General features: G+C 44.2%; 1 protein-coding gene across 1 annotated transcript in view; it reads left to right on the plus strand.

The window, feature by feature from the left end:
* The window catches only part of NRXN3 (neurexin 3), a 1784727-nt gene extending 1774005 nt beyond the window's left edge, over positions 1–10722 (plus strand). The window contains 1 exon segment of the mRNA XM_029059196.2: positions 7622–10722. Within this exon segment, the coding sequence (XP_028915029.1) occupies positions 7622–8244 (623 nt within the window). The 3' untranslated portion in view covers positions 8245–10722.
* Positions 10723–17256: the final 6534 nt, after the last annotated feature.

A 17256-nucleotide genomic window follows, 5' to 3' on the forward strand; every position in this document is an offset into this window, starting at 1 on the left:
TTCCCATCCCTGTACCTAGTTTCCCTCATCAGGAAAATGTGGATTAAATCTGATATGGGGCTGAGCCTGGTTCGATTATCTCATATCAACCCCAAGAATGGTGCTTGGCACTTAGCAAACATTTAAACCCCCAAATTATTCATTATTAGCCCTCTTGCCCTAATCTAAACCAGACCTCTCGGAATCTCGTTACCCACAGTGGGCCCAAGATGTCACACTGCTCACTTCCACCCTCTTTTTTCCCTCGATAGCCTGCCCCACCTCACTACTCCCACTAAAGAATCACACATTATATCCGTTATCATCCGACAACCCAAGGTAAAAGATGATAACCCGTTCATCAGTTTTGGCAGATTCCCACTTGCTCAGAGGCCCTTTTTGACATATACCCAGACCACATGCCCCTTTTATTTTGAGTCGTTTTTCCAACCGGGAAAAAATTCAATTTTAAAAAGGCAAGACAAGTTTTGGAGTGGAGCACCAAAAAGAAAGGGGGTGCTAGGGGGAGGAATCACTGATTCCAAAAAGCCAAAGTGATGGTGTCCCTCAACTGCTCTGGATGATCCCCTCTGGTGTGCAGGTCTGATTGTTCATATATTATTGTGTGTGGACTGCTTTCTTTATAAAATGGTTCGTTTCCCTCCCTCCTTTTTGGGAACTAAGTGCTTTCTGTAGTGTATATATTAATGTTTGTGTATGTGTATATATATATATATATATATATACACACACACACATACATATGTATATATACACCTATACATACACACATAAACAAATGTTTGATTGCTCAGTCTTTATACTTGATTTTATCCCAGTTTTTTTTAAAAAAAGCTATGAATTGTTTTCTGCAATAATTCTCCTCGCCTTTGAATGATGTGGAACGACTTCTAGCTGCGGGATTCCCACATCCCTACCCTGGGGATCAAAGTACCCAGTCCTTGCAATCTCACCCAGACACCGTGTCAGTAACGTGGAGGGTGGTAGGGAGGAGAGGGGACTTTCAGAACCTCTGGCCCCATGCCCCGCCCCATTTCCCCACCCAGCTCCGGCAGGAATTTGGAGAATACCCCCAAGAGCATAGGTGAGACGGGATGTGAGGGACTGCAGGCGAAGTCGTTCTACTCTGCCCCAAATGCTTAAGACTGATTTTGTTATTTGTTTAATACTTTGATCGTTAGCATTAGATTATTATTTCATGTAATTTGCCTGTTTTAGTAGCAGAGAGTTGAATTGTTTTTATAATTTTGAGAGCTTGAATGAAATCGTAATTATCTCTTTTAGTAACTTGCATGTTGAACAAGTTGCAACTTAGGGTTTGTGAGACTGTCAGTGTTAGAGTTCTGTTCTTTCTTTTTGTAGATGGGCATGCATATGCTCATTTGTTTTTGTATATTGCCCATCCCTTCCTTACAGCCAGAAGCTCTAATGCAGCTAGATCACTTCGTACCGCCCTTACATGGACATGGCAACTGACTTACACATTTACTCCCATCATCTTCATCTCCTGTGTAGTACACTCATAGATACGTCCCTCCCCTTTAGGCATCTTTTCCTCCCATAATCCCTTCCTTTCTTCAACATTGTGAAAAACCTATGTGCCGTCATCCATCCCTATATTAATTCCATCCCCAAATTTAAGAAACGGTTTCAAATATCTAGCCAAATACCTAAAAATGCAAAAAAAAAAAAAACCCAAACAAAAAACAAGCACCATTCGAACCATTAGATGGATAGATTTTTTTTTAAGATTTAAAAATGACTGAATGTACAGGTTTTTTTCTATATCACGGCAACCTGAAAGGTTCAGATTAAAAACTGACACCCCAAGCCCCCCAGAGTAACACTGTAAAGTGCAGATTTTTTTTCCGTTCATGTTCTGTGGTGTGGATGTTTGTGTCGTGGCCTCCCTGTTATCACCTTTGTCGTAAATAATTCTTTCAAAAACTAAACGTTTTGCTAAAAAGTTTTTAAGAAATGACAACAAAAAAAGCAAGTTCCAAGAATGTGGCAATTCTATTTGTCCAAGAACATTCTTACACAACTTTCTTTTGTAAATTTTTCTTTCATGCCAAAAAACATGCGGGCAATTTGTTGATGTAAGTTAACAACAAAAAAAGAAAAAAGAAATCAATGTGGTATGCTTTTCTCAGATTTTTTTAACATTACTTTGGACAATGTTTTGACTGCTTTTTTTACTCAAATTTTTTTTTTCCCATTGATTTTTTACTTTCCATTTCGTTTCTTCTCGTCAAGTGAATTGGTGACGTTTGTCTTTTCTCTCCTTCCTGAGCTCATCATTACAGCTACAGAGTTCATTTTCTAGTCTATGTATTTTGTTTTGTTTTAAAAAACAGCCTTTGTTCCTCAGTTTCATTTTTATCTGCTTGTTTTAAAGACTACTTTTATTTCATTTTGGATCTGTTTACGTTTGCGGGCATGTTCGTACCATTTGCTGACAATTATGTGAATTAAACTCTAGGAGCTGGGAGGGATTTGGGGAGGGAGTGGAAGGGAAAGGTCATATCAGTGAGCTGTTCCCCCAGTCTGGGCAGAACCCACGTACTACCCCAGCCTCTGTGACCAAGCTCTGTTTCACAGAGGTGACTGGATTAGGGGTCCATCTGTGGGAGACCCTTTTGGTAGGAAGGGGTCACCAAACCAGTTGGAAGTGTCTCCACTACTCCTACGGAAGCACTTCCTCTTATCCCCTACTTTGCAAAGAAATGGAAAACAAAAAAGTGCTCGTGCTCCCATTCGGTTACAAAGATACTCTCAAGCAACCATGGTAGAGTTCAGAGACAGACCACCGCCCCATCACCCAGTACCACCGGGCTACGATCTCAGATATCACAGTCAAGACACCCTTCGAGTCTGCAAAGTTGTCCCACAGTACTGGACTGCTTCCAGTAGGATGTTGGCTGAAGACACATCAAACCGGGTGATCCCATCTGCCGCACACTACTGTCTACGGTCAAGACTTCAATGGAAATATCCACAGGAGAAAGGCAAGTTGAGTTTTCAGAAGCGTCACGAGCACCAAGGCAACTCTCCAGATCAAGGATTCCAGGTGCAACATTTGCCTACCTGGTTTCTGTTAGGATTTCTGGGTATATGTTCCTTCAGCAGTAATTACTCCTTTATAGTTCCTTTTCTAGAGAAGGAATCTGACCATAGGAAGGTAAGAGGTAGCCTATTCACTCACATTTTCAGCTCTAGAGTCACCTCACCACCCCCAACACCACTCTAGGCTGAAGTTTCCATCACTTCTCAGAATCTCCCAGACACCTGGTGCCTGAGCCCTGGGACCTCAGAGGCCTCCCCTAAGGGACAATTGTAACAATAGTAATAATAATGGTATTTGTTAACCACTTACTATGTGCCAAGCACCGTTCAAGATGCAAGGTGATCAGGTCACAGGCTCCTGATCTCAATCCTCATTTTACAAATGAGGTAATTGAGGCACAGAGAAATTAAGTGACTTGCCCAAGGTCACACAGCAGACAAGTGGTGGAGGTGGGATTAGAACCCACGACCTCTGACTCCTAAACCCGTGTTCTTGCCACTAGGCCATGCTGCTTTTAGTCTCTGCCCTTGAGGAGCTTGCAATATAGATCATGTCATAGGCAGCCACATTCTTTACTTCTGCTTGCATCAGCTCTCTAATAATAATAACAATTATCGTATTTGTTAAGCACTTACTATGTGCTAAGCACTGTTCTAAGTGCTGGGGTAGATATAAGGTAATCAGGTTGTCCCATGTGGGGCTCACAGTCTCGCTCCCCATTTTACAGAGAAGTAAAGTGACTTGCTTCTAAGGTCATACAGCAGACAAGTGGCAGAGCTAGGATCAGAACCCACATCCTCTGACCTCCAAACCCATGCTTTTGCTTCTCTAGAGGAGGCTAGGGAAGCTACCATCCCTCCATCTTCACCTTCTGAAGAGTAGGGGTTTTTTAAGGACCATCTCATTAATGATTTAATTCTAGCTAATAGTTTCTCTCAGTCCACCATCTAGGGAATTTTGGCAAATACAGAGCACATTCCTTGGGTCACCAATCCTCAGTTCCAGTAGTCAGGCATTCCCTGGCTCGAACCATGAAAAGGACCCAGACAGATTACTCTGACACATCATCCACACTGAGTCAGATGGAAACTGTTCAGTCTATTCTACCTGACCTTTCCCGAAGACCAGTACTTGAGTGGTTGTGAAACTCACTCAGTGCCAAAGCTTCACTTAACATGCAACCAGGCCTCGGCTGATAATTCCTGCACCACCCAAGTCCACAGAACATAATTTAGCATTCCTTGGTTGCACCCATCTCTTCCAAATGCACAAACCTTTCGTTCTGGGAGCAGAGAAGGGTAGGGAAAAAAAAATCATGGTCAGGGGTGACAACAGGGAAATGACGGACTCAAATGAGAAATTGTGTTTTTGGTGATACCTTGAGATTTCCAATGGGAAGATAACGTCTTTGCTCTTACTAAACTTGGGTCATGAAGATGCTCCATTCAGGTGCCTTCGATCCCAATGTCAAAAGGGTCCCAAGAGTTTGTGCAGCTCAATCCCCAACAAATTGCCCAGCCACCGAGAACAGGTGATAGTCATTCATTCATTAGTATTTATTGAGCGCTTACTATATGCAGGGCACTGTACTAAGTGCTTGGAATGTACAATTCGGCAACAGATAGAGACAATCCGTGCTCATTGACGGGCTTACAGTCTAATCGGGGGAGACAGTCTAGCCCCTTCTGCAAAATTCCCCACAAACAACTTCCACAGCTTCCCCTGGTAGCTCTTGCCAGGGTCTAATCACTGACTTAGGCAAGACACCCTCTCTCAGGCCCAGCAGAAGCTTCCCCAGAGCTGGCCTCCAGAGGATTTGTGAGCAAGAGTAGGAAGGCCAGCCAAACTGACGTCCCCTACCCATCCAAACTAACTTCTTGCACCACTCGGGAGGGTAGATCACAGGCCACCAACAAGAGACCTAATAGTCAAATGGACCGTCGCCTTCAACAGTCCCCCAGTCCATGACCACCCACACCTTTACCACAGCTCTTAGGAGTGCCAATAAACTTAAAACTTACTGCCTTTCCTGCTGGCAAAGGGCTCCTGACCAGTTTTTATCCCTCAAGGTATAAATTATCAACCTCTAACCAAGCCCTAAGGGTTGAGAGCAGCTTCCCAGGCTAAAATGGACCTCTCAGATGCCCCAGTGAGCTGTAGTAATAATGATGGTATTTGCTAAGCATTTACTATGTGCCAAGCACTGTTCTAAGCACTGGGTTAGATACAAGTTAATTAGGTTGTCCCAAGTGGGGCTCACAGTCTTCATCCCCATTTTACAGATGAGGGAACTGAGGCACAAAGAAGTTAAGCAGCTTGCCCAAGGTTGCACAGCAGACAAATGGTGGAGCCAGGATTAGAACCCACATCCTCAGACTCCCAAACCCGTGCTCTTTCCACTTAGCCATGCTGCTTCTCTAGTAGAGAGGAAAGCACAACTCTGTCCAAAGTGAGCAGACCTAGATCTCAAAGCTGGATAAGAATGCAAAGAGAATTCTCAGTCCAATTCAGTGTAACATCCTGTGATCAGTGTGCCTCTGAAATCCATCAAGACACTAGCACCTCTCAGCCTGTTGAAGCCTTAGGTTGAGCTCTGAAAGAGGGTGGCAGAGATTGCTTTTACCAATTCTGTTGCATTATATTCACCCAGACAGTTCAATGCTCTGCATGGAATACTTGCTCATTTAATTAAAATAATCACCTAATATAGCAATATACAACAAATCAATGGTATTTATTGAGCACTTACTATGTGCCGAGAATTGTATTAAGCTCCTGGGATATTACAGTACAACAGAGTTAGCAGAAACGTTCCCCACCCACAGTGAGCTTGTAGTCTAGAGGGGGGAGACAAACATTAATAGTTATCATTCATAATATATCATATAAAGATATGTAAATAAGTGTTATGGGGTTGAGGGTGGGGAGGATATCAAATGCCCTAAGTCCACAGATCCAGTCCTCATTTACCTGGATTTCTCATTGGCCTAATCCATTTCAGATCCTTTCCATTGATGCTGAGTGGGAGGGAGATGGAAGTGGGATGACAGAAAATCCAATCAAAAAAGGGGAAGCACCAAGGGTGATGGCCAGGGCCTTCACGTCATCCCAGGCCCTATCCATCTGGAATGGAGTGGCCACGTTGCCTTTGTTTGGAGATACAGAGATTGCCCATGCTTGAGCACAGGAATCCACAGCCTGGTCTGTGGGACACCATCGGCTCAGTCTATGACTCTAACAGCCCAGGTGGGAACAGAGGGCTTGACGCTTGGCCTGAGATGTTTCCATACACCTTATCAGCCCTGCCCTGGAACGGGACACACGTCACTGGTTGTCCTGCCCTCTCTGCCTTCCCCTCCACAGGACAGGTGCCCAGAGACAGAGCACACCACCAACAGATGACCTGCCAAAGTATAGGGGCACAGGAAGAGAAGTTCATTCCAGCCCCTCATGACCTGATACAGCATCGTCACTCAGGGCTCAAGGGAGAGAGAGAGAGTATCCTGCTCCTCGGAGTCTCAAGAAATGTGGTTACAGACTTCGGCCTCCCCCCAGTTTACTAATAAGAGTCCCGGACTTCAGCCAGATTCTTATCCGGACACTTAGCTGACCTCGTCATAGAAGATGGGGTCATGGAAAGGATGGTAGATTGAGACATGAACACCCTGCTAAAGGGGTTTCTTATCTCCCCCAAACTACCTCCCCACCCACCAGGCCCTGTCACCTCTGCCCTCCTTTTGAGTTGAATCACTCCTGCCCAAGGGCCAGAAGGCCTAGATGGAATCGACGAGCCCCCGGGAATGTGTGGAGGGAACCAGAGAGTGAATAAACCCATGAAGGCTCACCCTGAACCACATCGTCTCTCAACACCGCTCTTAAGAATCACCAGCAGGTCCCGAGATCCAGGTCACAGGCCGACATCAGATGTCACCCACTCCAGAGCTCAGCCACATGGAGGGATCTGTCCAATTGGGTCCCCACATGGTTGCTTGAAAGTATCTTCCCTAACTGAGTCCCTGGGTCAGCACCTGCCACTCTGTCGCCACAATGGTCCAGCCGGGGTATGTCAAATGATGGGAGGGCAGGGACCCGGGGGGACAGGGAGTGGGGGTGGAGGGGAAATTTCCAGGCCTCCGTGGGTTACCTTATGGGCCACTCCCTCAGACAACCGCAGAGTCATGACGGATCAGGATCGGCATACTACTAATTACGTGTTTCTCTCTCTCTCTTCCATCCCAGGAGGTGAATTAGTTCTCCCTCTCCTCGTAGAAGATCCTTTAGATATCCCTCCTATTGCTCCTCGTGCACCTTCCATTACACTCCCCCCTACCTTCCGCCCCCTCCTCACCATTATTGAGACCACCAAAGATTCCCTGTCCATGACCTCTGAGGCGGGCTTACCTTGCTTGTCGGACCGAGGCAGCGATGGTTGTGATGATGATGATGATGATGATGGCTTGGTGATATCTGGGTATGGCTCAGGGGAAACCTTTGACTCTAACCTGCCCCCTACTGATGATGAAGATTTTTACACCACCTTCTCCTTGGTAACAGATAAGAGTCTTTCCACTTCAGTCTTCGAAGGTGGCTACAAAGCACATGCGCCCAAGTGGGAATTCAAGGACTTTAGACCTAACAGAGTCTCCGAAACCGGTAGGACTCCTACCACACCTTTGTCCCCTGAGCTGACGCGCTCCACGGCTTCGTCCTCATCCGGGATGGCGCCCAGACTGCCGGCCGGCAAAATGAATAACCGTGAGCTCAGACCCCAGCCTGATATAGTCTTGCTTCCATTGCCCACTGCCTATGAGCTAGACAGCACAAAACGGAAGAGCCCGCTAATCACTTCCCCCATGTTCCGTAATGTGCCCACAGCAAACCCCACAGAGCCAGGAATCAGACGGGTCCCGGGGGCCTCAGAGGTGGTCCGCGAATCCAGCAGCACGACGGGGATGGTCGTCGGCATCGTGGCGGCCGCCGCCCTCTGCATCCTCATCCTCCTGTATGCCATGTACAAGTACAGGAACAGGGATGAGGGCTCCTATCAGGTGGATGAGACGCGGAACTACATCAGCAACTCCGCCCAGAGCAACGGCACGCTCGTCAAGGAGAAGCAGCAGAGCTCCAAGGGCGGCCACAAGAAGCAGAAAAACAAGGACAGAGAGTATTACGTGTAAAGACAGAGACGCGAACAGAGTTATTTCTATATACATATATAAATACGGACACGCGAGATTCAACGGAGAGGTCGGAACAGCTAGGACGCTGTTGAGAGTGGGAGCGACGGCTGAGGGAAAACAAAACTAAACAAAACAAAAAAACAAAAAAGCGCAAATCTTTTGGCCGTTACTGCTCTATTTCGGTCACCGCTCGGAGAGAGAACAACAAAACGAAAAACACTCTGCCCCCTGTATCATAAAGCACATCCATCTGCCTAGGCAGGGGCGTGACTCCCCACAGGCCTCGGTGGACTTCGAGGTTTCTGCGCCCCTCACTCCCTCCCTCACCCGTGCGGAACTTTGGATGAGAGGCAGGAGGCTTCTCGCAACTCCGAGCGAGCGTCTCTAACGACGCTCGTGACCCTTGACTGTATCAATGATTTTTCAGTTGCATTCTTTTCAAAAATAGACAAAAAAATTGACAAAAAAAAAGTTCGACAAATGTCCGGTATATGTGTAACTTTGTGAGATTCGAGAGAAGTGATAGCTTTTGGGTTTATTTTTTGAGAGGAGGCCGGACGCGAGCTGCAGAGCGAGCGAGCGAGAGAGGGTGAAAGAGTGAGAGATAGATCTCAAAAAACAAAAACAAAAAACAAATAGACCGTCACCATATAGTAACTGAAAAGCTACCCATGGTGTTCACTCTACATATCAGGTTGTGGTGTCCCTAGAATCTGTGATTTGTTCGCGGTAAGGCGCTCTGCTCGGAACACATAGAAACCGTGCAATCAGCGGCGTTACTTAGAGCCGGTCCCCCGGCATCTGCAGACCGAACTCTTGGAACGGACGGGTCCAGTCTCGTCCAGTCGGGGCTCTCGGCTCTGTGCAAATCTATCGTCCGTACGCATTGGTGTGGACGGACTGCAACAAAGGGAAACGGGGTCAGCCTGAGTCGGGCAGAGTTTGACTCACTAACTCAACAAGAGCCTTTCTTGGAAGGTGGGAGGGGACCGTTCTGGTGCCGACTGATTGAGATGCATGCAAAAAAAAAACCACACAAAAAAAACCAAGACAAAAAAAACAAAAATCAAACAATCCGTTCAAGAATCTAAATAAAGACAATACGGGAGTTCCACATGTGACAGAACAACAAAAGGTCACACGAGCCAAACACGTCATGAGTACAAAATAGTTTTGTTTTGGTGTTTTGTTTTTTTGACATAATGTTTTTTTCATACACAACTTTCACTTTGTAGCCTGACACTCACGAATAGCTCTGTCCTCCCATCTGCCCAATTCTCCCTTGACCCTCTCTTTTTTAAAGATAAATAAATAAATGAATAAAGCTGCTGTGACACAAAAAGGAATTTAATAGTATAATATATAAATATATATATACAGATATATTTATCACGGTATGTTTGGGACGAATGGGCCAGAAATGTGTTAGGGTCTTGATGCGTTGAGAGAGTGTTGTTTTCAGAGAAAGCAACGGAACAATAGGTTCACCTTAAATGCGAAGAAAGCGTGAGTAAGTTTTGTCACAGTCACCTGTGTCAAAAGAAAAATGATCTGCTCAGATTTTGTTTACATATTTTACTACATCTTTTGCCGGTGTAATTTCTTAGATAGCCACCTATTGTACATAATGCTTTCAGATTGACCTGTTTGTTTCTTTCATTTCCTTTCCTTTTGGTTTCTTTCCTGTATTCCTTTGAAGGGGGGGGGGTAAGTTAATGTACAGAATAAGAACCAATGGGTAGTAGGGCCGTGGGTATCACGTACTTAAAGCGAGAGGGAGCAAGAAAGTAAAAACAGAAAAAAAAAACCACAAAGTGAAATACGGACTCTAGAAAAATCAGAAATACTCTATTTCTTTGTGTACAGATGAAAATCAATCAGCTGTTTAGATTTAGAAATCTACTCTCGCTGGTGTTTGTAAGTCGCATGAATATTTGACTTTGAAGAAATGTCATCACACACACACACACACAAAAACAAGAGCAAACTCAAAGGCTTCTCTAATGAAAATGGGAAGGGATTTCCCTAGTTACCAGGTCCTTTCGATGTAACTGTGTGGTTTGGGATTTTTTTCAGTTTTTTGTTTTTTAATACAAAGACAGGTTTGAAAAAGGATATGAAAGCACGATTTTAGATCACTCAAATGGCCAAACCTATATGAAGTTGATTATATCTTGATGTCTGTAAAAGATTGCTGTTCTTGGAGTCTTGTGAAATGATCTCCTGCTTTCTTTACTCTTCATTTCAAGGAAACAAAATCTGTTACCTTTTTTTTGGTGTAAGTTTCTATTGGACAGTTTTTTGGGAACATGTGCATTCTGTATGTGGGCTTCTACATTATCCCCAACTTAAGAAAAGAACCTCGAGGATTTCGTTGGGTTATTGTGATGTTATTTTCCTTTTTGTTCTTTTCTTTTTTTAATATTTGCCTTTTGGTTCAAGGATATGCTTAGCAATAAAATGTTCTTCCCAAGCCCCGATGTGGATGTACTTTTATTTCCAGGATGTTCAATGGGGTGCACACCACATAATGTGGTTTGGAAGTTCAATTGAGAATTTCAGCATCAAGATTTTCCATTAGATCGCCGATGGCTTCAAAAAGATATAGCATTTAGATCATCATACCTCACCTGAGGTATCGTCACCCTATAATGTGGGGGAAAGGAGGGAGCTGTGTTTGCTCATGATAGAGGCAGTTTGTTCCGACTGATGTGTTATTTTATGAATGCACAGTTGCTACTGGAAACATGTTAACCCTAACCTGTGATGGAACTGGCAACAATAATCAGGTTCCTACACTTAAAAAAGCTAATTTTCAGTGGTTTCCTCTATCTCAAGCCATTCGAAATGGGATCTGCCTTCTCCAGACCCTCAGTAATCACTGGACTCATTATCATTTCAGCAAGCTGTGCACAGCCATTACTGGTTACTCAGATCATTTATGCTTCTCATACTGTCTAGAGGAAAGTGACTCTGGGTCCTAAGCAAAGCGACATCCAAGCTCCAAAGCTTCCGACTGCTAGGTAACACCCACCCCATACCTACAAAGCCTGACATAGAACAGCATTCCACTCAAGGCCCACTGTAGGACAATTCCCACATGCCCCTTCTCCAGGATTACCAACCATCGGTTCAGTTCAGTCTTGGCAAAATTCCCAAACTTTTCCTAATACTTGTATAGTACCCATCTCATTTTTTCCTCACGAAACCTTTGGAGCTAGGGACTGCAGCCCTCAAGATGGACTCATGTGGCAGGGACCAAGACTTGTGTTTTTAATGGTACTCTCTCAACTGTTCGGTTCAGGGATTTGCACACAGTGGTGAAGCAATAGTTGCTATCGAGTGGATGGGTAAAGCAGAGGTAGACAGAGCCATAAGGAAAGCCACTGTTGACCTGTGCATAGTCCAATCTCTCAGAACTCTGTGATATTCCTCACAAGAGAATTCTCTCAGCCTTCATCTGTCCAAGGAGCTCTGGTTGGCCACATGGATTAGACCAGAGGGCGGTGTCAGCTAATGGGGTGATGCTCTCTTTGTTTATTTTTCAGAGGCACATTCACAGTCAGCATATGAACATGAGCTTAGTATCAACAACATTTTGGCTTCAGGAAAATTCTGACTACCAGAATACCTCAAAGGATTTAAGATGGTTTCCTGGGAACCAAATGCCTAGATGATTATAGTGCTGACTATATACTTATTCATACTAAACTGCAGTTTGGATGGTGGCTCCACAGCCCTCTTTAGTCACCTGGTCTTCTTTCTCCTTTTATCTTCCCTCCTACTGGACCTGAATGATCTAGCTAAAATTCCAAGACTATATCATAACATGGTCATCCAAAAAAATACTGGAAAGATCTTGGGCCTGGGAGTCAGAGGACCTGGATATTAATCCCTGCTCTGCCACATACCTCCTGTGTGATGTTGGGCAAGTCACTTTACTTCTCTGAGACTGACTTAATTTCCTCATCTGCAAAATGGGGGTTCAGTACCTGTTTTCCCTCCTTCATAGAATCCCACGTGGGATCTGATTATCTTGTATCTATCGCAGCACTTGGCACATAGTAGGCAATTAAATCCTACAATTATTGGTGTCATTATTATTATATCCTCTACAGTTTATTCTTCAGGGTTTCAGCCTCTTGTTTTTCATGACTTAACAGAGCCAAGCCAGGGCCTGGGATGGAAATGGAGAGGAGGCATGGCTTTCCACAGATCTGTGTGTAAAACTTGGTCTGAAATTGTCACCCCAGAAAACAACTCAATCTCCTGGATGAGAAATTAACTATATGAAGCCACGATTTTCCCCCACAACTTCATCACCACTCAGAAACAATGGGCTAAGATTTACCACTCCCAGAGTGAAGAATTAGCATTCCCACCTGAAACCTATTCTTTCATGATTCAACTGTGCAAAAGAAGCAGCAGTATGGCTTAGTGGATACAGCATGGGCCTGGGAGTCAGAAGGACCCAGGTTCCAATCCCAGCTCTGCCACCTGTCTGCTGTATGACCTTGGGTAAGCCACTTTGCTTGTCTGTGCCTCAATTACCCCATCTGTAAAATGGGGATTAAGACTGTGAGCTCCATTTTGGACAGGGACTGTGTCCAACCTGATAATCTTGTATCTACCCCAGTGCTGAGAACAGTGCAATCACATTTCCTGAGTGCCTACTATGTGCAAAGCAGCATAGAAGCAGTGTGGCTCAGTGGAAAGAGCACAGGCTTGGGAGTGAGAGGTCATGGGTTCTAATTCTGGCTCCACCATTTGTCAGCTGTGTGACTTTGGGCAAGTCACTTAACTTCTCTGGGCCTCAGTTACCTCATCTGTAAAATGGGGATTAAGACTGTGAGCTCCATGTGGGACAACCTGATTACCTTGTATCCCCTCCAGCGCTTAGAACAGTGCTTGGCATATAGTAAGCGCTTAAATGCCATCATTATCATTTTTACAATATAACAGCAGACACATTTTCTGCTCACAACCGGCTCACAGTCTAGAGGGGAAGACAGACATTAATATACATAAATTACAGACATATATATATATATATATATATATATATACAGATATATATGTGTGTGTGTGCTATGGGGATGGGAGGGAGGATGAATGAAGGCAGCAAGTCAGGGCAATGCAGAAGAGAGTAGGAAGAAAGGAGGGCTTAGTTAGGGAAGGCTTCTTGGAGGAGATGTGTCTTCAATAAGTCTTTGAAGTGGGGGAAAGCAATTATCTGTCTGATAAGAGGAGGGAGGGCATTCCAGGTCAGAGGTAAGATGAGGGCGAGAGGACAGCGGCGAGATAGATGAGATCGAGGTACAGTGAGAAGGTTAGCATTAGAGAAACAAAGTGTGTGGGCTGGGTTGTAATAGGAGAATAGTGAGGTGAAGTAGGAGGGGGCAAGGTGATTATGTGCTTTAAAGTCAATGATGAGGAGTTTTTGTTTGATGCGGAGGTGGGTTGGCAACCACTGGAGTTTCTTGAGGAGTGGGGAAACATGGTTTGAACGTTTATAAAGGAAAATGATCTGGGCAGCATAATGGAGCATGAACTGGATGGTGGAAAAACCAGAGGCAGGTCCACAAAGAGGTGGATACAGTAATCAAGGTGGGATTATTAAGGACATAGTAAGTGCTTAACAAATACCATAATTATTATTATTAATAATAATAATAAAAATCTCAATTTGGAAGGTTAAACAGCTCACCAACTGAGTTCTTAAGTCTATCCAGTCATTCCTAAAAGCCAAAAGAATGTACAGAGCTAACCTGCTGCAACGCTTTCTATCTTAATCCTTTTCCAAGCATTCATTTTGCATGGACTCTATGTTATGTAAATTCAAAAAGGAAGACCACGCAGAAGGTCCCAAGAAAAGAGCATAGCCAGTAAGTAACAAGTCACAAAATCAGACACATGACAAATTCAACAGCCTTCATGTTGTTTGCAATACTGCAGTTGACTGACAGAATCTACCCCTGTGAGCAACAGAGGCTTCAAAGGCAGGGAAAAGAGGCACACCCTGTTCAGCTGTTGGCACCAAGACAAATCTTTCTTTCTGTGCCTCAATGCTAGTCGGAAGATATTTTTCCTAGGCCTCAAAATTAACCATCTTGTCCTGCCAGTCAACATGGTATGGTCCAGGAGTAGTGCTGGTCAAAACCATGCTGGAAGCTGGATATTCCACAAGTTTTTCAAAGTAGCCTTGAATCTGTGTTCACGTGCATTTAACTGAAAGCCGATCATTAGGTTTACTGGACTATAGAGGTGTTTTAGCAACATGACCCCTACCCTAAAGATCAATCCATCAGTCGTATTTATTGAGTGCTTATAAAGTTGTTTTTATATCACCAATATGATATTATAGGCTATAGTTCCAGAAATCTTTACTTTCCAACCAGAAAGCAAATCAGTCATTGGTATTTATTCTGTGCTTATTATGTGCAGAGCACTGTAACAATCTCTTGGGAGAGAATTCAATATAGTTGGTAGACACTCTTCCTGCCCATTAGGTGCTTACATACTTGATATCCCATAGTATACCTGAACTCACAGCCACAAATGATACAAATCCCTAAAGAGTCAGCTAAGCAACTCTTCTAGAGTCCTGGACAGTGGGATGAAATAACTTAACTGAAACAGGAGAAATTGACCAGCCAAATTGAATTTGTGACTCTAGGATTAATAGTCTTTCTATCCTAAAGGCATCAGGAAAAGCCAGGAGATTAATAACTAAGGTCAGATGAATGGAAGCCATCAAAAATCCCTACAAATAGAGGGAGGAATTTTTTGATTCCCACAGGATTCAAGAACTCAGCTCTCTTTCCAACAGGGTGAGACCATCTGCTTTTTATGGAAGGGTGACCCCCACAGTACCATAACTGACTTCTAGGAAACTTTAAGTTACTGGTTAGCATAGTCCCTTCCAGTCCATTTCAATAGTCACCTGTTCCCCAGCTCTGTAACTATCTCTAGTGAGACAAGTATTTCCAACAATAGGACAGCCTTCTTACAAAAACTTGTGTTAATGAGGTGGTGCTTTGTTTATTTTTTAGAGGGATATGCACAGTAAGCATATGACCGTGAGCTTAATATTAACAATATTTCAGTTTCGGGAAAATTCTAACTACCAGAATACATCTAAGGATTAAGATGGTTTCCTGGAACTCAAATGCCTAAGTGATTATAGTGGTGTCTACTCATTCACACTAAACTGCAGTTAGAATGATGACATCACAGGCCTCTCTAGCCGCCCACTCTTCTTTCTCCTTTTATCTTCCCTCCTATAGCACCTAAATTGATCTAGCTAAAATTCCAAGTCTATATCAGAATGTGGTCATCAGGAAATCACTGGCTCCTGGCTTGAAAGCAGCATTGCTCAGTGGAAACAGCACAGGCTTGGGAGTCAGAAGTCATGGGTTCTAATCCCTGCTCTGCCACTTGTCAGATGTGTGACTTAACTTCTCTATGTCTCAATTTCCTCATCTGTAAAATAAGGATTAAGACTGTGACCCCCACGTGGGACAACCTGATTACCTTGTATCCCCCCCAATGCTTAGAACAGTGCTTGGCACATACAAATACCATCATTATTATTATTATTATTGAAAGCACTCAATCACCTTGCTCCCTCCTACCTCTCCTTGCTTCTCTCCTACTACAACCCAGCCCACAAACTTCGCTCCTGTAGTGCTAACCTTCTCATTGTACCTCAATCTCATCTACCCGTGCACCCCGCCAACCTCTCATCCACATCCTGCCTCTGGCCTGGAACACCCTCCCTCATCAAATCAAACAGACAATTACTCTCCTCCCTCTTCTAAGCCTTACTGAAGGCACATCTCTTCCAAGAGACCTTCCCAGACTAAGTCCTCCTTTCCTCTTCTCCCAACTTCCTTCTGCATAACCCTGACTTGCTCCCTTTACTCATCCCCTTCCCAGCCCCACAGTACTTATGTACATATCTGTAATTCAATGATTTATATTAATGTCTGTCTCCCCCTCTAGACTGTAAGCTTGTTATGGGAAGGGAATGTGTCTGTTATTCAAGCATTCAGTATAGTGGACTGCACCCAGTAAGCGCTCAAATATGATTGACTGACAGCCACGGACTGGCAGCAAACTCTTCCAGTAAATACGGAAACCTGTCATTTGCCTATGAACATGTCCCTGATAAAGGACCTATGGCCTTACGCCAATATGACCAAAAGAGCCAGAGACCAACTTGCCTGTCTCCCAACTTGTGCTCATGGCCAGGGACTTTCTAGATGAGAGGCAGCATGGCATAGTGGATAGAGCATGGCCTGTGAGTCAGAAGGTCATGGGTTCTAATCCCACTCCACCACTTGTCTGCTGTATGATCTTGGGCAAGTCACTTACCTTCTCAGAACCTCAGTTACCTCATCTGTAATATGGGGATTGAGACTGTGAGTCCCACATGGGACAGGGTCTGTGTCCAACCCGATTTGCTTGTATCCACCCCAGTGCTTAGTACAGTGCCTGGCACCTAATAAGTGCTTTAATGCCATTAATATTATTATTATTAATAAATGACTCAGACTCAAAAAGAGCTCTTTCTGCATTTAAATTTGCCTCTAGGTATCTCCATCTCACCACTCTATGTCCAAGCAGCCTCCATCCACAAGGCAGGTTTGTCTACTCTCTACTACTGGAAAGTGCAATATATCCATCAAGTTTGAAAAAAGAGCTTTCAGAGTAGTAGAATTCAAGGATGCAAGTCACAAGTTGGAATGTCATATACAGAGTCTCATAAGAAGACAGTCTTCATTTGAAATGATGGTTATTGTTTTAAGTGTCCTTGGGCAAATCACTTAAATTCTCTGAGCATCAGTTTCTTCATCTCTATAATGGGAATTAAATACTTGTTCTCCCTCCCACTTAGACTGTGAGCCCCATGTGGGACAGGGACTGGACCTGGGTCTGACCTGATGATCTTACACCTGTCCTAGTGCTTGGCATAGAGTAGTACCATAGCCTAGAGGAAAGAACATG

The sequence above is a fragment of the Ornithorhynchus anatinus genome, chromosome 1 (assembly GCF_004115215.2).
Source record: "Ornithorhynchus anatinus isolate Pmale09 chromosome 1, mOrnAna1.pri.v4, whole genome shotgun sequence".
Classification (NCBI taxonomy): domain Eukaryota; kingdom Metazoa; phylum Chordata; class Mammalia; order Monotremata; family Ornithorhynchidae; genus Ornithorhynchus; species Ornithorhynchus anatinus.